The following is a 22,515-nucleotide window of genomic DNA, read 5'->3' on the forward strand; positions in this document are numbered from 1 at the left end:
TGACAGCATGCCAGTGTGGATTGCAGAGGTCTTGAAAAAGAAGGGTCAACACTGCAAATATTGACTCTTGCATCAACTTCATGTAATTGTCAATAAAAGCCTTTGACACTTATGAAATGCTTGTAATTATACTTCAGTATTCCATAGTAACATCTGACAAAAATATCTAAAGACACTGAAGCAGCAAACTTTGTGAAAATTAATTTTTGTGTCATTCTCAAAACTTTTGGTCACGACTGTATATATTATCATGTTGTTGATAAGATGATGAGGATGAATCTCTGACTACACCTGTAACGATTGTGTGTGGAGAACCAAGACGCAACAGGGAAGTGTATACTCATCTTCTCTTTTTAATATATAAGAAGGAGAAACAAAATAAACACATATACAATTAACAGAAACGACACTAACAGTTCTGTCACATGACAAGCACAAAACAAAATACAACTACCCACAATCCACAATACAACACACCCCTAATTATAGGACCTTCAATCAGAGGCAACGATAGACAGCTGCCTCCAACTGAAGGCCCCAACACCAATTAGCTAAACATAGAAATACAAACGACTAGACTGAACATAGAAATAAACTAACATAGAACAAAAACCAAAACCCTGGACTAATAAATCAAATACCCCTCTACCTGGACACATACACAAAACCACCCTGAACCACATAAAACAAATACCCCCTGCCACGTCCTGACCAAATATTGTAAGACTCCAACCATCTGCCTCCTATGTTTGCATTTGGGTCTCGCTTTGTGTCATGATATATGTATGAAAATACCCTCAACTGACCTTTTGTACTGTTGCATCATATGAAACATTTTATATCAAATATAAAATGCTGGACTATAGAGCCAAATTTAAAAAATGTGGCTTCACTCCAAATAAATACTGAAAGGAGTATGCACATCCCTTCTCTACAGAAAGTGAATGGGCCTCATCCTCATACTGGAGTCAAACTCACACAGTGATTCATTAGAACAGAAGTTATTTGAAAGTTTAACAAAGGACATCACATGCTATACTGAACAAAAATATAAATGCAACATGCATCAATTTCAAAGATTTTACTGAGTTACAGTTCCTATAAGTAAATCAGTTAATTTAAATAAATCAATTTCGCCCTAATCTATGGATTTCACATGACTGAGAATACAGATATGCATATGTTGGTCACAGATACCTTAAAAAAAGGTAGGGTGTGGATCAGAAAACCAGTCAGTATCTGGTGTGACCACCATTTGCCTGATGCATCTCCTTCGCATAGAGTTTATCAGGCTGTTGATTGTGGCCTGTGGAATGTTGTCCCACTACTCTTCAATGGCTGTGCGAAGTTGCTGGATATTGCCGGGAACAGGAACACACTGTCGTACACATCGATCCAGAGCATCCCAAACATGCTCCATGGGTGACATGTTTGGTGAGTATGCAGGCCATGGAAGAACAGGGACATTTTCAGCTTCCGAGATCCTTGTGACATGGGGCCGTGCATTATCATGTTGAAGCATGAGGTCATGGCGGCGGATGAATGGCACGACAATGGGCCTCATCTCGTAACGGTATATCTGTAAATTCAAATTGCCATCGATAAAATGCAATTGTGTTCATTGTCTGTAGCTTATGCCTGCCCATACCATAACCCCACCACCACCGTGGGACACTCTGTTCACAACATTGACATCAGCAAACCGCTCGCCCACACAACGCCATACATGCTGTCTGCCATCTGCCCGGTACAGTTGAAACCAGGATTCATCCATGAAGGGCACACTTCTCCAGCTTGCTTGTGGCCATCGAAGGTGAGCATAACCCCACTGAAGTCGGTTACGACGCTGGACTTCAGTACACATGGTCTGCGGTTGTGAAGCTGGTTGGACATACTGACAAATTCTCTAAAACAACATTAGTAACATTACATTCTCTGGCAACAGCTCTGGTGGACATTCCTGGAGTCAGCATGCCAATTGCACACTCCCTCAAAACTTGAGACATCTGTGGCATTGTGTGACAAAACTGCACATTTTAGAGTGGCCTTTTATTGTCCCCAGCAAAAGGTGCACCTGTGTAATGATCATGCTGTTTAATCAGCTTCTTGATATACCCCACTTGTCAGGTGGATGGATTATCTTGGCAGAGGAGAAATGCTCACTAACAGGGATATAAACAAATTTGTGCACAAAGTTGTAGAGAAATAAGCTTTTTGTGAATATGGAACATTTCTGAGATCTTTAATTTAAGCTCATGAAACAAGGGACCAACACTTTACATGTTGTGTTTATATTTTTGTCCAGAATATTTATTATTGGTACTAGAATAAGAATGGAAGGGTTAAATGGAGAGCTGGTGACATGATGAGAATAGCAATTCTCGGCAGGGGATGCAATCCCTGTCATAACACTGGTTAGCTGAATTCATAAAACTGAGTTCTCCTTGTGACAGAAACAAACACACAGAACTCTGTCTCTGTCTCACTCTCTTCATGTCCCTCGCTCCCCCACTCTCTCTTCTGAAGTAGGGTCCACTAGTCCAATAACCCCCCCCCAGAGCAACTCATTTAGAGGAAGAACTGAGAAAGTAAGGGATGGAACAGAAAAAGCAAGGGATAAAAAAACAACTTCTCTGCCAGAAGAAATTACATACAGTTTAAGTAGGAAGTTTACATACACCTTAGCCAAATACATTTAAACTCAGTTTTTCACAATTTCTGACATTTTATCCTAGTACAAATTCCCTCTCTTAAGTCAGTTAGGATCACCACTTTATTTTAAGAATGTGAAATGTCAGAAAAATAGTAGAGAATAATTTCAGATTTTATTTATTTCATCACATTCCCAGTGGGTCAGAAGTTTACATGCACTCAATTAGTATTTGGTAGCATTCCCTTTAAATTGTTTAACTTGGGTCAAACGTTTCAGGTAGTATTCCACAAGCTTCCCACAATAAGTTGGGTGAATTTTGGCCCATTCCTCCTGACAGAGCTGGTGTAACTGAGTCAGGTTGTAGGCCTCCTTGCTCACAAACACTTTTTCAGTTCTGCACACACATTTTCTATAGGATTGAGGTCAGGGCTTTGTGATGGCCACTCCAATACCTTGACTTTGTTGTCCTTAAGCCATTTTGCCACAACTTTGGAAGTATGCTTGGGGTCATTGTCCATTTGGAAGACCCATTTGCAACCAAGCTTTAACTTCCTAACTGAGGTGTTGAGATGTTGCTTCAATATATCCACATAATTTTACTGCCTCGTGATGCCATCTATTTTGTGAAGTGCACCAGTCCCTCCTGCAGCAAAGCACCCCCACAACATGATGCTGCCCCCCCCGTGCTTCACGTTTGGAATGGTATTCTTCGGCTTGCAGGCCTCCCCCTTTTTCTTCCAAACATAATGATGGCCGTTATGGCCAAACAGTTCTACTTTTGTTTCATCAGACCAGAGGACATTTCTCCAAAAAGTACGATCTTTGTCCCCATGTGAAGTTGCAAACCGTAGTCTGGCTTTTTTAATGGCGGTTTTGGAGCAGTGGCTTCTTCCTTGCTGAGCGGCCTTTCAGGTTATGTCGATATAGGACTCGTTTTACTGTGGATATCGATACTTTTGTACCTGTTTCCTCCAGCATCTTCACAAGGTTCTTTGCTGTTGTTCTGGGATTGATTTGCACTTTTCGCACCAAAGTACGTTCATCTCTAGGAGACAGAACGCGTCTCCTTCCTGAGCGGTATGACGGCTGAGTGGTCCCATGGTGTTTATACTTGCATACTTTTGTTTGTATAAATGAACGTGGTACCTTCAGGCGTTTGGAAATTGCTCCCAAGGATGAACCAGACTTGTGGAGGTCTATCATTTTTTGGCTTATTTCTTTTGATTTTCCCATGATGTCAAGCAAAGAAGCACTGAGTTTGAAGGTAGGCTTTGAAATACATCCACAGGTACACCTCCAATTGACTCAAATGAGGTCAATTAGCCTATCAGAAGCTTCTAAAGCCATGACATCTTTTTCTGGAATTTTCCAAGCTGTTTAAAGGAACAGTCAATTTAGTGTATGTAAACTTCTGACCCACTGGAATTGTGATACAGTGAAATAATCTGTCTGTAAACAACTGTTCGAAAAATTAATAGTGTCATGCACAAAGTATATGTTCTTACCTACTTGCCAAAACTATAGATTGTTAACAACAAATTTGTGGAGTGGTTGAAAAACACATTTTAATGACTCCAACCTAAGTGTATGTAAACTTCCAACTTCAACTGTAAGTCTTTAAATAGGAAATTCATTCATAGAAATTAATTTAGCCCTGAGCATTTTCTTTCTTTCTTTCTTTCATTCTCTCTCACTCTCTCTCTCTCTCTCTCTCTCTCTCACTCTCTCCACCAGGAGGACACAGACATAAGGTGTTGAAAGGCAAGTTGAAGCTTATCAACAGATAACCCTGATTTTATTTATTTATTTAACCTTTATTTAAATAGGCAAGTCAGTTAAGAACAAATTCTTATTAACAATGACGGCCTACCAGAAAGCAAAAGGCCTCCTGCTGGGACGGGGCTGGGATTAAAAATGACAAATAAATAAAATATAAGACAAAAGACACATCACGACAAGAGAGACACCATAACACTACATAAAGAGAGACCTAGGACGACAACATGGCAGCAACACATGAAAACACAGCATGATAGCAACACAACATGACAACAACATGGTAGCATTACAACATAGCAGCAGCGCAACATGGTAGCAGCACAAAACATGTTGCAAACACTAATGGGCACAGATAACCCAGAACCTTCTCAGGTCAGCTATCATGTGAGTCAGGCTTCACAGTAGGCTATGGGATGTAGGAAGAAACTTGATTATGCACATTGCCAATGGCTTTCTGGCACTGCACAGTGTGATTTCATTGTTATGTGCGTTCAACTTGAAAAAAGAGCATTCACGTACAAGATCGGACAGTTTCTGTGGATGGTTTGTAATATCATTCTCTAACCAGTAGATAGCAGTACAACACCGGCAGATGTATTACTGATCCAGCAACTCTACTGTGGCTGGCCTGGTTCTATTCCTGTCTCTAGCCACTTTACATAGCTCTTAGTCCAGGGGTAGGAAATTCCTGCCGTTGGGAACTGGCTTTCATCCATTAATGTCACAAATTGCCACAGTTCCCTGGCCTAAATTTGTAGCTGATTTGAGGCAGAAGGATTGTGAGAGTATTAGTGCATTGTGAAATGGAGTAGCTGTTCCCTGTAGTTCAAGAATCCATAGAGGCTGAAGTATGAAATGGCTCTGGATGCAAGGCATGGTGGCAGAGAGGATCAATTTCATTTTCTATGTACCTGAGGTTTACAGAAAGCTGAAACAATGAAATATCTCTGCTTTGGCATGTTGGGTAAGTGACAAACTGTTTATTTTTTAGCAACCTTGGACACAACCTTTAGCAACCTTACACCGCAAAATCAATGTTTATTTTTTTCCCTGAGAAATCTGAAGATTTGGAAAAATTGGCATCTAATTCCTTCCATTTTAGGTAAGCTTAATCTCAGATGCTGGAGCATTGCGGAATGGACAAAAAGCATAATAAGGGATGATGTCGAGGGGAGAAACTCTCTCACCTGGTTACCATGGAAACGTGTCTTCTCCTTATTCCAGTATCATCCCTAAGCCCAGAGAGACAGAGGTCCGTCTGATCTCACACAGAAGACAGACAGCATGCATTTTTAAAGCTGCTTCACCTGATACATTTACAACCCACAGGTATCATGCACACACCTTCCATACACACCACACAATGCTTCTGACTACTCTGAAACACCCCTCAATGATTGTCATGTATAAGTAAATTAATTGTTTATTCAATACTATGTTTAAATCCCTGTGTTACAACATTATTTTCTACAACTGTATCTTGATCATGGATCTATTCTTCGCTGTTACTCAGTGCACTACATACAATAGTTATAATAATATCGGTCACCCCTGCACCAGTGTCACCCAGTTCTCAGCTCTACACAACTTCAAACTCTTACTGAAAACATTTCACACACACACAGACTTCTCGTTGACAACACTTCCCTTTCCAAACCAACACATAGTCTACAATTTGAGCAAAGCCCTACTCTTCGTTACTACACGTGTACTACACTTAAATTAGACCAGCTTCAAAATGTCATCACACAGAGGGAATGTGCTGTTGGAACCACACAAGAACTACGTACAGTTTCTTATTTGGTGAATTATAGTAGTTGTATCAAAAGCTCAAATAAAGATGTTTGACCCTTGGGACCAGCTTGGAAGGGTTCACTTCCCTTTTTGGAAATGTACTTTATTCATATTATTTTTCCAGGTCCTATGTTACATCTAGCTGTGGGTAATTAATCGGTATTTGACATAATTCATAGCATATCTCAGATTCATCCATGACTGGTGCACAACAATGATTGACACCAGAGTTTAGAGAAATGAAAGGTGAGAGAGCAGAGGTCCATTTGCCCTTATAATGGTATGACTTTACAACAAATCAAATCAAAGTGTATTGGTCAAGTATAAAGTTTAGCAGATGTTGTAGTGGGTGCTGCAAAATGCTTGTGTTACTAGCTCCTAACGGTAAAGTAAAATGGCTGGCCCTCTATTCTTCCACTGATTCCTGGGGCTGTTATTGGGAACGTTTGTGCTCAACAATTGAGCTTATTCATTTTACACACAAGCAAAATCCAACCAAATCTGGCATGGCACAAATCAAATAGAACAACTAGGTCTGTGTTTAGTGATGTGGAACGTAAAAGATGCAGATAGAAATAGAATGAATGGAGCTGACATGATTCCCTATTCTATGAAAAATACCCATATTTGTTCTACATCTGAATGACATTGTGCAACATTACATCCCCCTGAACAGGCCCTTGACCCTGAGTTATTGAAACCTCTACTACATAGCCCTTTGGGACATTACCCACTGGGCACAAAATGATTTAATCAACGTTGTTTCTACGCAATTGCTAAATGTCAACGTATTGTGATGTGGAATCTACATGGAAAATACATTGGATTTGAAAAAAGTCCTCAACTGTTGTTTTGAGGGTAAAATTTCAACCATAGGATTACGTCATCATGGTAACCAATTTTCAGCATAGACAAACCTTGTATAAAATATGCTGAATTTGTACCTTTGAAACAACATCAGATCTTCAATGTAATACCCACTATAAAAATAAAAAATTGTCTGGGCAGCACCTCCGACTAGAGAGTTGATAAATCTACAGCTACCCCATCAGTCTCCCATTCCTGCTTAGCTTTGATATTTGTCACTGACTATTACCAATGTGCTATTATGAGAATGATTGTTGAGCAATCTACACTTAATAGATTAACTGTTGATATCGAAGTCATTCTAAACAGTAGGTTCAACAGAGCAAATGAAATGTAACCAAACTTTATCAATCCTATATTGTCAATGATGCTATTTAAGCCTATACAGCATTTGGGAAGTCATCAACAACTATTGTTTAAATTCAGGCCAGGATTCAACTAAAAATAAACAATACATATAGGCCTAGGGTTTCAAGGTTTGGTTGATTTCAAATGGAATCTACAAGTTAATAATACATATGTTGGATTCACATCTCCATCTTAACCAAAAATACAAGTTAAAGAATAGTTTTGAATCAAATCAAACTATATAAGTGCATTTAAAGTTTGATTTGATTTAATCCTATTCTTTAACTTAGATTTTTGGTTGAAATGGAGACTTGAATCCAACAGATCAATTATTAATTTGTAAACAAACTGGAAATAAAACCACACTAAGTGGCACATATGGAGCTATCCAAGCAGAAAATACATCTCTTTCTAAAGTGTATATATATTTTGTTGCGTTGACAACAAACACGATTCAATGTCACTTTTGCAATATGGTAAACAGCCTATTAACGTGTCAACAAGTTAACAAATGATATGATGGTTTCACGTCTCCATCTCAACCAAAAGTAAAAGTAAGAAAATAGGTTTAAGCCAGTGGCTCAGATGTAACTATTCAAGCAGTAGATACATCTCTTTTAAATGTTGTTATTTAGTTGTATTGTCAACCAAACACAATTCAATTTTACTTTTGTAAGACAGTAAATAGCCTAATCTTATAGGGATACTTCAGTATTTTGGCAATGAGGCCCTTTATCTACTTTCCCAGAGTCAGATGAACTTGTGGATACCATTTTTATGTCACTGTGTCCAATGCTAACTAGCATTAGCGCAATGACTGGTAGTCTACAATTTAGCAATTGCACTAGCGCTAGTTAGCAACTTCCTTCAAACTGCACGCAGAGACATAAAGACTGTATCTCATAGTTCATCTGACTCTGGGGAAGTAGATAAAGGGCCTCATTGCCAAAATCCTGAAGTATCCCTTTAAGGCTGTCTTATAAACTAATGTAACAGTATTTATTTAACCTTAAAATGAGTAGCACATCATTGGCCACATTTTGAAAATTTGGAAAAATAAATGTCTTCTTATGTAATCATAGAAAGTGTGCATGTTCAGGGTCGCAGGGGTGTGGAAATCTTCACAATTGCTATAATAATCTGCACAGAATCTCAAATGGCTTTGAGAACTTGCACCATGTACTTTAATAATCTCAATTGCGATCCAGGCCATTTGGTTGTGTTATAATTTGAAGCACAGTGATAACACATTAAGTTGTTGTATAAATTAACAAAATATCTGACATTGTACTCCCATTTGAACTTTGGTGTGCTTTTAAATGGTTGAAAGCACTATGGTAACACATTTTGGTGACAACTAAACCAGAAATCCGACATAGATTTTCCATTCCAATTTGGTTGTGCTGTTAGATGGTTGAAAGCATAGCGATAACACATTGGGAATTCAACAAACTTTAGGCAGTTTTTTTGAGTGGGTAAAAATAGGTTGGAATCTCATTGATCAACCTATCCACCAAATATTACCCAATTCTCTACATTGAAATTACGTGGTGTGCCCATTGGGTTGTTAGTGATGGACATCGGTTATTTAAAATCCCCTTTTCCCAGAAAACAACTCTCAGTCCATCCTACTTGTGCATCCTCCATGGAGTTCTCTTTATTCTAATTCTAAATGTTCTCTATTGAAATGAATTACATTATCATTACTAGTGCTCTGTGGCTGTGTAGTGGAGGCTAAATGCAGGTAATGGAGGCCTTCAAGCGATTAATGGATTCATGTCCTTGGAGATCCACAATAATTCCAGCTCCTCACTTTGCTATGGACAGAGAAAAACACACGTGAAATAGATAATACACATATTCTAACAATCAAACAGTCTCAGCACAATCCTCTCATTCATCACGAGACAATCTCTTCAAATGTCAAGGATATTTGTCAACAAAGAAAAACTATGACTAAAGACAGTATCAGAATACCCCCCTCCAAGCTGTATTGTGTCATCAGTATAAAATTAAGGGATTTATTGTAGGCACAGCCCATGTCCCTCACCTTCAAATATTGACAGGGAAAAGCTATACTGTAGATGTAGCCTAAAACCTGATGTATATTTTTCGGTTTCAAATTCTTTGCATTTAACATCAGATAGTTGTTTGGACATTCTGATACTGGTGAAGAGGCTATTACTCTGCACTATTTTTCAAACAGTAGAACCACATTTATACCTGTCTGTCTTCTGTGCAAGTAAGCTTACAATTTAGTGCCTGGGGATACAGTGTCCATACCCCAAGCCCTCCTCAGTGGAAAATAAAACCATTGCAAATGCATAGCCTTCTATAGACACTCATGTAACTACACGCTGGCAGGCATATTTCCCAGTAGAAAGTTACATTGTGGTCATTTCGAACACAAATTCGGGCAACTTACATCCACACTGAGGGCCTCTTTTTGTTTTCTTAGCAGTGCCTTCTCAACCTATCATTGAAAGGGGGGAGGGTAAATGGGTTGAACCACTGGGTTTGATGAGCAACTAAAACATCCAAACAAAAAGTAAATTATCATTCAAACTGCCCAATGGAAGCTTTGGAGTCTTGATGCTCTCCTCTCAGCGGCGACGATGGGCGGTCCTTTATGCCAAGGGCCACCTGTTAGGTTGCGCATAGGCTGCAGTTTCAGTTTGTTTTATTCACCATTTTGAGTAGCTGAAGGTAAAAATTTTAACTAAAATCGCGTTTGGAAGACAAATCGTTGCCGTAGATTTAGTTTTACGCAGTAGTCGGGGCGTCGGAGTTGCAAGGTCTCGTTGCGCCCTTTGGAGTTGCAGAGTGGGACGATTTTGTTTTTATTTTTCTGGATTTCCTTTCCCCTTTCTTACATTCTTAACCTCTACAGTATTTCTGCAAAATGTCAAGACCAGTGAGGTAGGTTTTTCTAATATGTCCTCCGCTGAGGCTGCACGGTGTGCACGTTGCCTTTCGCAGGCAACACGCACGTCGCTACCATGTTGTGCATTTTGGTCACCGTTGCGTTTATTTGATTAAACATTTATGTAAATGTTTTTTTTCTTGTCGTGCACGCACTTGATATCATGATTCCTTACTATGTGGACTGTTTGCCATGGTTGGGTTGAAATGTCTGTATTGCGAGTGTGCGTGCATCTGGTGCAAATCATGCCTAAAAAACGATCCAACGCGAGCATCATTTGGTGCACTAACCTTATGTTTGTCAGATTTACCATTGTTTTATATGTTCCCTGGACTGTGGCATGGCCTGGTATTTTGCGTGAAAGGGTAAGGAGACAGACTGGGGAATATGGCTACCCATTCATCGACGGGAGACCGAAAAGCTAATAAAAACCAGGGCTGGAGGTAGACATCGGCTCATGGGATGTGCTATTGTTAGCGCGCAGCCTTGCGACGTCTACACTAACTCCAAATATCTACATTTAAAATGCAATTGTCTTATATTTTAATGGTGTTATTACTAGGGAACAATGACATTTTAAAAAGGCCGAAGGCAGCCTTGTTGGTTTTCAGTGAAAACGCGGTAGGAGAAGGGGAGAGCGGAGGAACTACATTTTCACTGATGGCAGTAAATGAACACTGGAAGTGTGTCAGAGGGGGCGGAGTGGCTTTAGAAGTCACCACACCCCCCATGCCTAGCTCTTCACTGCCTGAAAAGACCGAAAGGGTCGCGTTTGAGCGAAGAATAAAATCGTCTTTGTATCTCATGATAACCACTAACAAATGGACGATACTTGTTGATACAATGTAGCATGCTATCGGAAGCGAAGCACGCGCTAGCTGAATGTTGCAACACTGTAACCGCAAAGAGACGATTAAACTCAACTCCACGGTTTGATGATTAGAGCGGCGACTAGTGTGGACGGCAGAGGTCGCATAAAATTACGTTTTGATATATATAACACAGATTTCAGGCCCCAATTACACTGAACAATGTCGTGTGTAACTGCGGGCTATTTTTGGGTGCTGAAATCCATCGTGTTTGTACATTTGTGACATCGGTCCAGTCTGCCCACACTAGTCGCCGCTCAATTCCGTCGTAAATCGTGGAGTTTAGTTGGCTTCCACAAACAATGAAACCGATATTGCGCCAACTGATATGCAACAACAAAAAAAGTGGCGATGTGGTGTCGCAGGTAACCCAGGCTCTATTCCTTCCAGGTAATTCGCGGGACCCAGTCCCTCGATATGTTGGCTCATTACGGTCACTGTTCTAGTGGTGGTCAGCTTTCGGCCTGTCTGTCTGTGGTAGGTGGCGACAGGCCCTGCCCTTGCAATCTAACCGCTTGTAAAATGACTTATTGCCCTGACGACTCTTCCTCGCTCCCGTTAGCTAATTTAACCTTGTATGGTACTGTTAGCCAATAATATTACAATAAGGGTGCTTCCAGTCACTTGTGTGTTGGGAGGTCAGGGAGGTGGCAAAATATAATACAAAATCCAAGGTTTATGGTTCTGATCCATGTGTGCACGTTTACCAGAGCAAGACAACTGTATGTAGGTTCTGTATGCCTGTGTGTATATTACAGCACAGCTCTGAAGGTGTGTATTACATTGAGCATGGCCTGTGGTCAGCAGTGTGTCTGTCACCTGTAGTGTGTGTGTGCAGAGGCAAAACTTTGGTTTTAGAAGTGGGGGGCATAACCTGACAGGGGTCCTCCCTCAGAATTTTCTTGGGCATCCAAAGATAATTTAGCATTTCTACACATATGTTTCTAAACACTTCAACATGAATGTGGATTCTACCATGATTATGGATAATCTTGAATGATGAGTGAGAAAGTATAGATGCGGGCTCCTGAGTGGTGCAGCGGTCTAAGGCACTGCATCTCAGTGCAAGAGGTGTCACTACAGTCCTTGGTTCAAATCCAGGCTATCACATCTGGCCATGATTGGGATTCCCATAGGGTGGCGCACAATTGGCCCAGCGTTGTCTGGGTTTGGCCGGGGTAGGCCGTCATTGTAAATAAGAATTTGTTCTTAACTGACTTACTTAGTTAAATAAAGGTTATGTTTTTTTTAAATACCCCCTGTAGAGCTCTTTTTCTCACCTTTACAACAACGGGTGAGGTTAGCATTTGAAGGGGTATGATATTTGTGCATCTAACTTTCTCACTACCGTAATCATCATTCACGATTCATTCAGGATTATCGGTAATCATGGTAGCATCCACATTAATGTAGAAGTGTTTAGGAACATTCTATTCTTATTTACAATAAACATGACTCCAAAATGACAATACATTATTTACCATTCATTTCAATTGGGCACAAAATGATCTGAAACAAACAGCAAATGCATCCAACAAATGTGTGGAGTCACAAGCTTGATGTAGTCATTGTGTGCTATGAATGTGGGACCAAATACTTTTTACTACTTTTTAATATACATACAAGTGAATTTGGCCCAATACTTTTGATCCCTAAAATGGGGAGGGACTATGTACAACAAGTGCTCTAATTTCTAAACGGTTCACCCAATACAGATGAAAATACCCCCTCAAATTAAAGCTGACAGTCTGCACTTAAACATCATTGTTTGATTTCAAATCCGAACTTGGAGCATAGAGCCAAAAGAAGAAAAAATTATTAGCTGTCCCAATAATTATGGAGGGTACTGTAATTCATATAGGCCTAATAGTACTGTCGTGCTGTTTTTACTTGTGAACACTATAGCTGGATTGCCCTGTCCTACCCCTAGGGATCCACCACCCTGCAGCGCCCCAACTCAGCTTTAGGATCTTAGTGAAACATTCATTAACTAACAGTACTGCAAACCCCCAGGGCCATGACTGGGCAGCCCAGCAGTTAGGGATTGCCTGAATAGGTATCTCTCCTTAAGTGGGCATGTTTTCAAAACTGACTCCTTTTGTTGTACAGTATTCCATATAAGGAATCCAGACCTTATGAAAGTTGCACAGTATACCTTTTAATGTTGTAATGAATCAAATCTAGTGATGCATTACATTTCTGCCATCCATTGTGGGAGGATAACCAACCTTCCAATTTAATGGTAATGCATTTCTTAGCCACTATAAATCCTAGATTACACTTCTGATGTCTCCAGTATCAACATTTCCAAGCAAACAAAAATGGGGGGGGGGAGAATCTGTAAACATGCTTCGATAAAAGAACATACCCTTTACCAGAATTCAGCCAGCCTTCACAAGAGCATAACATATGCAAATATGTCCCTTTTTGTGTTTTACACCTCCAGCAGAGGAATTACATTTGAGTCCATGATATTCATTTTCATTGGCATATATGAATCAAGTCAATTTTGGTCATGCGCCCGAATACAACAGGTGTAGACCTTACAGTGAAATGTTTACTTACAAGCCCTTAACCAACAATGCAGTTTTAAGAAAAATACAAACAAGAAAAAATAAATAAAAGTACAAAATGATTAAAGAGCAGCAGTAAAATAACAATGCCCAGGCTATATACAGGGGGTAGCGGTTATTTGAGGTAATGGATGGTCTTAAACTGCAGTCATTTATGTCTGAGATTATATGAACATGACTGGGCATTCCAACATATCTGTATCCATTCATTATCATTAATAGTGTCTTCCTCAGATTTTTGTTTTGTGTCGTTGGAAAAAGCCTATCAACTTTTGTCAGACTGCCTTAAAATAGTTTCAATCTTTTGGCTTGTCCAGTGTTAGATGCAAAGAGAGTGGCGCAGCGGTCTAAGGCACTGCATCTCAGTGCTAGAAACGTCACTACAGACACCCTGGCTCGAATCCAGGCTGTATCACAACCAACCATGATTGGGAGTCCCATAGGGTGGCGCACAATTTGCCCAGCGTGGTCTGGGTTTAGCCGGGTTAGGCCATCATTGTAATTAAGAATTTGATCTTAACTGACTTGCCTAGTTAAATAGAAATGTAACCTGCAAAAGTTTGCCTCAGCGCAGTCAGACTGGTCTTCCGTGGTTGCCTGACCCTGCTGTTTCTAATAAAAACTCACACTGCTCTGTCAAATGTCAGAATATTGGTCTTCAATCATTTGGCTGCAGGTTTCATAGTTTGATTCAGGTCTAGTGTGATTGAGGCAAAAATAATAGCTAAAGTTAGTGAGCTAGCTCTAATGGTACATCAGCTGGTGAAAAATTAACTTGGCTAATTACTTTTGTTGAAACAGGACAAAACGAAGGCTACAAAACATTTCCATGCACACAACAGCTGTTAGATACTGCTACCTGACATATAGCTAGAGGCTAGTAGCTACTAGCTACTAGCAGATAGAACTTCAGTCGAGAGGGGTTGAAACATGTAACGCATTAGCTAATGTTACATGTCAGTTACACTACTAACTCAGCACTGGAAATATTATTTTTTCTTCTGTTATGTCAAACAGCAGTTACCTTGCCAGCTACGTCAGTCAAATAAAAGTAGCCAGTTTTTGTTGTGCTTGCTTTTACACGTCAGAGAAAAAGCACAACACACACAGACAACAGCTGCCATTCGCACATTCTGGGGTGTCCATCTTAAATCCAGGCAGCTCATACTGCCAAACAGCCTATCCTACCACTCTTAAGGCACAGATGCCACTTTTTGTATCACAGTGCAATGATAGAACTGGGGGGGCAAACATTTAATTCAGAATGTGGGGTGTGTGTGTGTAAGTGCGTTCAACCATTCCACTCATCCACATTCCCAAATGAGCCCTTGAAACTGGAGAAGTGGGACACCAGTTTACTAAAACTCCCTGTCTGTGTGAGGGAGCTTGATTATTAAAACGCATGCAACACATACTGCTGAGTGTGGTAGAATAGAGGGAGCTGAGATTTGATAACCCTGTTGCGTCTGAAATCTTTGGCTGCATTTTGACACACATTATCCTCTTACTAGAGATAAGAACCATATAGAGTTGGGCATTTTATATGATCCAGATGTGGTTCATAGTGTTAAATTTGTCTAATCTCTAATCTGAAGACTTCTCTTAGTTCCTAGGGCCAATGCCGATCATAAAATCAGTGGGCTAGCATGGTCTTGAGTCACCACCACAAGATATTATCAGGCCAATATTCCAGCCAGCACGGTATTGTTCAGAGCAGCATGATTTTGAAAAGTGTATTTGTGAACAAGGTAGGTCTACATAGCTAACATTATATAATTGAGCCCATCTGGACTCACATAAAGCATTGGACATTCAAAAGACATGATCCTCCATTTATCTTTAATCAACCCTGTGTGTTGAGATTGGTGCAGATGAATAGCCACATTAGACGATTAATTTGTACCCTTTAGCCTTATTGTATCCTCTGTGAGGAGAGGGCTGAGTAAGATGACTGGGTTCCCCTGACAGCATGTAACCCGTACAGTAGTGAATGGCTGTGACGATTATTATTTCTGCATGTTTTGTTCTACAACAACAGTCCTCCTAACTGACTAGAAACAGTAAAGGGAATTTCTGATTGGCTGTTTGTTTACTTCACAGGAACAAGAAGGTGGTGAATTACTCACAATTCCAAGAGTCTGATGATGCAGGTGAGAGGGCAGGAGAGAGAGTGTGTGTGTACAACTGCAACCCCTCTCCCCTGTAGCTAAACTGTGAGTGTGTAACCCCTTTTTCCTTCCCTTGTAGATGAGGAATATGGGAGGAACTCAGACAAGCCTAAGAAGCCTCGTGCGGCTCCTCGTGAGGTGAAGCGCAAGCGTTCAAAGAACTCGCAGGAGGACAGGTGAGCCCAGAGAACAGCAGCACAAGGCTGAATCCTAACTCGCACTTCAGTGAACATCTCACGTTGTCATCAAGTATTATTTTGAAATACGAGTTGAGGGCTCAACTCAAGATTAAGCGGTTCTATAATATCCGGTCTTGATGTGTAGAGGAACTGTATCTGCCTCCTTTTGTGCTTGTTGCTCAGTTGTTGTTTTTGGTTTCAGTGAGGATTCTGATGAAAAGCTCTCAAAATCCAAAAATGATTCAGCAGGTAAGCCATTCTGGTTGATTAACAATATTATGTTTGTTAAATCTTCATTTCTGATAAATTGATGATGCTAAGGTTATAGGGGTTTGGGTCTAACTAGGTGTATGGGCTATTGAAAGGGGATTAGGGATAGGAGATGTTTTGGGACCGTGCTAGTGGTGAATATTTCTGTTTGGGTGCAGATGACTTTGGTAGTGATGAAGGCAACGACTTTGGAGAGGAGGATGACGAGGATGGAGGGAGTGACTTTGAAGCTAAACGAGGGAAAAAGGGAAAAACGGCCAAGGTGGCAAAGCCCGCTAAGAGGACACCCAAGAGAAAACGACCTGCTGGTAAGACTCATACACTGAGGTGTGTGTGTGTGTGTGCCGGTTATATCGACTGTGTTATAACCTGACTACATCTTTCTGTGTGTAGATGACAGTGATGAGGAGGTGAGTCGTAAGGTGCGTACGGTGCGCCAGGCTGCCACCAAGGCCGTGTCCAAACAGAGAGAAATCCTGCTGGGAGACGGGGGCAGCGAGGACGAGGAACGCGAAGACCAAGAGGAGGCCTTCCCAGACCGTAAGTCAACCACTCAAAACGGACCTACCTGGACCATAAGTCAACCACTCTACACTATAGTCCTACTGACACAACCACAAAAATGTACACTGAAACTTTAAGTTATCTACACAGCACTGAGCAGGCCTACATGGATCATAAGTCAACCACTCAGTATTACATTGAGCGTATATCAACCACAGTGCTTTATAAACTATAAATAAACCACATGAATGGCTTTCATGGAGCGTAAATTAAACCAATATGGAAAGTGACATTTGTCAGGTGAAATTACCAATAATCACTAACTCGTCCCCCTCTCCTCTCTAGCTGATGAGTCGGGCAGTGATGAAGACTTCATGGTTGAGGATGATGATGATAGTGACTACGGCCGCTCCAAGAGCAAGAGGAGCAGCAAGAAGGTGATCAGACGGAGCAGGCCGGAGAGGAAGGAGAAGAAATCCCCCAAACCAAGACTAAAGGCCACCGGTAGGACTGCTCACTATGAATCAATCACCCATATCCTTCGGAACTAAAGGCATAGGTTGTTGTACAGGCTGGTTTTCGATGAAGTTTTTGTATCCTCCTAGCCTCAAAACATAATTGAATGAATGTGTATCCCTAACTGTGTGTGCCTCCTCTCCCAGTGACCCCCAGCCCAATGAAAGGAAAGGGTAAAGGTCGCCCAAGCGCCGCCAAGGCCCCAGAGAAGAGCTCGCCCAAAGAGGAGGAAGAGGAGGAGCCAGAGAGCCCTCTGGAGGAGGAAGAAGAAGAAGAAGAGGAGGAGGAGGAGGTGGTGAAGAAAGACTCCTCCCCCGCTCCCAAGAAAACAAAGGAGACACCTGGGAAGGAGAAGAAGGAAAAGGAAGACGCCGAGGAGGAGGAGGAAGAGGAGGAGGACGGTTCGGAAGAGGACGCGCCCTCTGGGGAAGACTAGCCCCACAGAAGTTCCACCTCTCTCCCCTTCCACATCTTTCTCTCTTAACCTTACGTTTTTTGTTTTGTTTCTCTTGGTTTAGAGGGTTTTATTTCGGTTTCCGTGGTGGCCTGGCTCAATGGTTTGAACCTCGTGGTTTTGTTGTTTAGTGTTTAGTTTTTATCTTCCCCTAATGAATGACTGACTGAGGACAGTGTCTGTGCATGAGAACATGTATACCACCATATGGCTGTGAGGGATGGAAGGAAAGAACGTGAGATTTGACTCTCTCTGTCCCATCCCCCGATCACTGTCCGCTCTGTTCAGCTACACCTCCACTGGCTCACTTTTCCTCTCATTTCTCATCTCCTTCTCTGCAGTGACTGCATTAGTCTTTCCTACACAAGTCTGTGTGAATATCAGAAAACAGTTTTTTTCGGCTTTGTTAGTTTGCCTTTCTGAGAGCTCAGTGCTAGTAGGGATCCGTCCTCAACAGTCGCTTGGTGTGTAGAGTCGTTAGTTTTCACTCTGCAGGTGTGTGTGTGTGCAAGTGAGCCTTCTATAAAAAATACACTTTCTACAGCCATTTTCTTTCTACTCCTGTTCTCCGTCTCCCCTCTCCTCCTCAAGTAATCTCTGGTCTGACATGACTGGATAGGTGAAAGCAATGTAGTGTAACTCTTGCTTTTGCCTATCCAGTAGTGTTAGATCAGGGATTACTAACTGATCCCTGGGTTTGTTCAGCCAGTCTAGGTTAGGGTCTCCCTCTCCATCCTGGTTTGTCAGTGGACTGCTGGTGTTCAATCAAAGCACTTTATTCACTGTGCAACACTACCCATTGGTTCAGTCGGAACCCACCGCTGACGAATCAGCGAGGGCCACACTGGAGACTCTTGAGGGAGGATATGATGTCTGTGTTTCCTGTCTATTTCCCTGTATCTAGATTGCCCTCACTGAGGTCCTAGGCCAACTAACCCCATAGCACTGTGCAGACAGACACTGTGCTTTTGAAACTCTCTCAAACACATGTTTTAACAGGAAGGTTTTATGGTTGTTATTTTAAAGTTAACTTAGTTGAATTAATGCTCTGTTATATTTCCCCCTACTCTTGAGGTTATGCCCTGGCCCTGTGTCAAGGACTTTCAGTTTAACACATACACAAAGCTTGTTTTGTTATTGAATATGTAACGGTTCAGTAATGTGCTAGAAGGAACAGAGTTGAAGATCACTGCTTTGGAGTAGCAGTGTGTTATTGTGCTTTAGACAGAGTGAGTGCTCTGAGCTTCTGCTATGAGCTGTAAACAGTTAATGATGTGGTGATTTGAGGGGGTCATGGAAGCAGGTCCTAGATCAGCCCTCCGAGAACCTCTTCTTTATGTGTCTTTACTGTGTGCTAGTATTACTACAGTGCGAGGGTGTGATGGCGCTCAAGGGATTTGGTGTTTCCTCACCCTATGCCCTCTACCTTTGGTTTGTGGTTCAGAGATGTTAGAAGCTTTGGATGCCTCTGTGCTGGGCATGACACATACACACAGAGCATCCTCTCTTGTTCAACCCTTTGTGCCAGGCATCCCCAAGCTTTTTTAAATTGAATCGAGAGCGGTTTTTTTTTTTTGAGTCCCCAAATGGAATGTTTTTTTTGTTGGTTTGCTTTACTTCTCTATTCAGATTTTTTTGTAATGTTTGTTTTTTAAGAAAATAAATAAAATTTATCTTGATTTTAAAGAAAAGTTGACCCTATCCATCTGTTTTTCTGCTGTGTTATAACTGTCTGGGAGAGCAGACCCAGCAATCCCTCCTTTCTGTTCCACTCACTTCCTTTCTCTCATTTTATTACTCTCATCTCCTTCATTCATACTCACTCCCTCTCACAGAAGCTTGATGCCAGCTAATGTTTTGCTCTACACCTCTGCTCTCCTCCTCACCCAAGAAACACTAGCTGTATTTCCCCTACTCTGCCCTGCAGAGATCTGATATGACTGGATAGGTGACAGCAATATGAAGGAATATAGGTCAAACCACTGCTTATGCCTTCCTGGTTGTTTCTGATCTGCAAATAGTGCAGAGGTGAGAGACGGCATGAAATGAGTGCTGTTTTTCAACTCCTCCCTGGGTTGAAAAACTTTTGAGCCAAACCTATGGTATCAAAAAGTGTTCTTGGTCTATATGGATTCATTATTGTTTTAGCTGAGAATGAACTCTACCAGTTATTAAAATGAGTTTGGATGCTTAAAGATTGAATCTGTTTCTTATTGCCTTATTTTCCCTTGGTCCTGCTGAACTGGAGGAGGCACTGTGTATGGTGTGATACATGTGGATTGGAGGGGATGTTATTGTGTTTAGGGTGAATACTAAACCTATCCCTAGCCCCCTAATCCTCAGACAATCCTGTAGATCTGAAATGTTTTCACCCAGTCTACAGTACTGCCTAGGGCATTATGGGTCGCTTTGGACTTCAGCAAATGACTGCTCTGCCTCTGATGACCAACTGAAGCCATAGAACAAGAGGATGAGGAGGGGGTGTCTGACATGTAATCAAATAAAAGACCTAGCTGACCAAGATGGAAGCTGTCGTTATACCAGGGGATGACTGTATGTATATATTTTGTTGGCCTATCCTTCATGCCCAATGATGTGTTCTGACCAATACCAAGACCCCAAGACTGTAAACACATGCCCTAGAAGCTGTTTGAGCAGACCCAAACTGAACCTTGGTTTTGGTGCACTTTCACTGTTACCCTCCTGACTGCAGTGGATAAGTTTATTTGCCTAATTCCAAACCGACCCCTAGCCCTTTGACCATATTGATTATACCTAATTCAATCCTTTTCTACACAAAGGCCTTGGGGTTAGGAGTTCATTTAGATTGGTCATCTTAGTATAGGGCTTCTATCATATTCCTGAATGTCACTGAATGCTTGTACTGTATGGGGTTTCTGTGTTCAGGCAGCAGGGGCTCCCACACAGGAGTATGAGATCCATACTACTGGGCTTTTTTTATGCTCGATAACCGAATGATTGTCACTGGTGTCCCAGGTCTGAATCAGGCCCTTATTAGAGGGGAAGGATGAAAACAAGCAGTGCTGGGGCCAGATTTGAATCCCCCTGTTTAACATGAAGACATAACCATGATAAATCATGGATTTGCTCTTTCCCATGCTTTCTTCAGTATCCCTGCATTTATATTGCTTTTCATTAGTATTTTCTATGTAGCTTACATTTACATTGCTAGTACAATTTAAGCAAAATTGTGATTCTTACAGGTGATGGCGCCGAGAAGCTTTTGTCAGTGGTGTGGAAAGGGAACGTTGAACTCTTGAATCTTTTGCATGTTGTGGAAAAGTGAGCAGTGATGATGATGAAGAAAACAATATTGTGGTCTTACAAAATATTGACAACAATGATGTTGAAGACATTTTGGTTTCCCGGCTTCTAATAAAGGCAACCTACTTTTTATATGGATTTAACTAGTTGTTTTCTGATGTCGACCTCTGTTTTATGTGTGAGTGATGTGGGGCTCATAGAGTCATAATACCCACAAAACCTAGCGGTCAAACAAGGAAATGGTTCTAATCATTTTTCCACCATTCATTTTTCCCATAGGGGATTTTAGAAACACTTAAAATAAGGCCTGTGTTTTGTGTAGGCTTACCCTGGTGTGACATTCTGATAACCATGTAAATGTCTCACGGACAAGGTGACTTTTATTAATATATTTGCCTGTATTTACCCGACAAAAATTAAATGCTAATGTGGCTATCATAAAGAACTACAAATGTCATGATGATCTGGACGAGACTGCCAAATCGAGCCAAAGGTAAGATTCTCTGGATTAACAATTTTATTTTAGCTAAATTTAGTAATGAATACATTTTGCTACATTTCTTTAAATGGACAATTCTGTGAAATGCCTTATGCAAGTTTTACATTGAAACAATACCTCTTAGCAAAGGTGTCAGCTAGAGATGATGTGCAGGAACTTGCAGGGATTTGTAGTCTTGCATGCTTACTTTTATGCTAATTAGAATGTTTGAATCTGTGAGTAAATTTTGCCGAATATTTTGATAAAAGTCACCTTGTCCGAGAGAGATTTACACGGTTATCAAAACATCACGCCAGGGTAAGCCTACAGGAAACACTGCCCTTATTTAAATGTTTTCTCAATTCCCTATAGGATAAATGAATGGTGGAATAACAATTGGAACCATTTCCCTGTTTGACTGCTAGGTTTTATGGGTATTATGAACTTTCACTGTGGGGCTCTATTCCAGGGGACTTTTTCTCCAAGGGCCCAACCTCGGCACTACACAGTGTTAGCCACAAAGTGGCACTGTTTCCATGCAGTCTACGGGTGCATCACAGTAATCTAGTCTAGTGGCCTCATCCCCTTCTTTAACACTAATTTGTAGTCACAGAATAGGTGAAAACAATATGGTAGATTCCCACTGGAAATATCACCTGTCTAGTCATCAGTACAGATGAAGGGAAGGAGAGGAGACAAGAAGAGCAAACCACTGTTGAGTAGACTATTGAGATGCACCTTATCAATAGACTAGAATCCTCTATGCCCTGCCAATCTGAATCATTAAACTTGATTGAACAACCATGAAACACAAACATCTGATTGGCAGCTGCAAATACATTGGTGGACATTTCA

The 22,515-nt window shown here is 41.1% G+C and overlaps 1 protein-coding gene and 1 long non-coding RNA gene across 2 annotated transcripts; one reads left to right on the forward strand and one right to left on the reverse strand.

The window, feature by feature from the left end:
- Window positions 1–8,598: 8,598 nt before the first annotated feature.
- LOC115150644 (uncharacterized) lies at window positions 8,599–9,950 on the reverse strand. Its single transcript, XR_003867135.1, has 2 exons — window positions 9,665–9,950; window positions 8,599–9,258 (listed from the first exon to the last, which is right to left on the reverse strand). It is a non-coding gene; the product is annotated as an uncharacterized LOC115150644 (long non-coding RNA).
- A 125-nt stretch (window positions 9,951–10,075) lies between these two features.
- On the forward strand, window positions 10,076–20,091 carry LOC115150643 (nuclear ubiquitous casein and cyclin-dependent kinase substrate 1). Its single transcript, XM_029694135.1, has 8 exons — window positions 10,076–10,360; window positions 15,907–15,956; window positions 16,054–16,150; window positions 16,356–16,402; window positions 16,582–16,731; window positions 16,817–16,963; window positions 17,273–17,431; window positions 17,590–20,091. The coding sequence occupies exons 1-8, from the start codon at window positions 10,344–10,346 to the stop codon at window positions 17,877–17,879; spliced, it is 957 nt and encodes a 318-aa protein (XP_029549995.1). The 5' UTR covers window positions 10,076–10,343; the 3' UTR covers window positions 17,880–20,091.
- The last annotated feature ends 2,424 nt before the right edge of the window (window positions 20,092–22,515 follow it).

This window comes from Salmo trutta, chromosome 16 (genome assembly GCF_901001165.1).
Source record: "Salmo trutta chromosome 16, fSalTru1.1, whole genome shotgun sequence".
NCBI lineage: Eukaryota > Metazoa > Chordata > Actinopteri > Salmoniformes > Salmonidae > Salmo > Salmo trutta.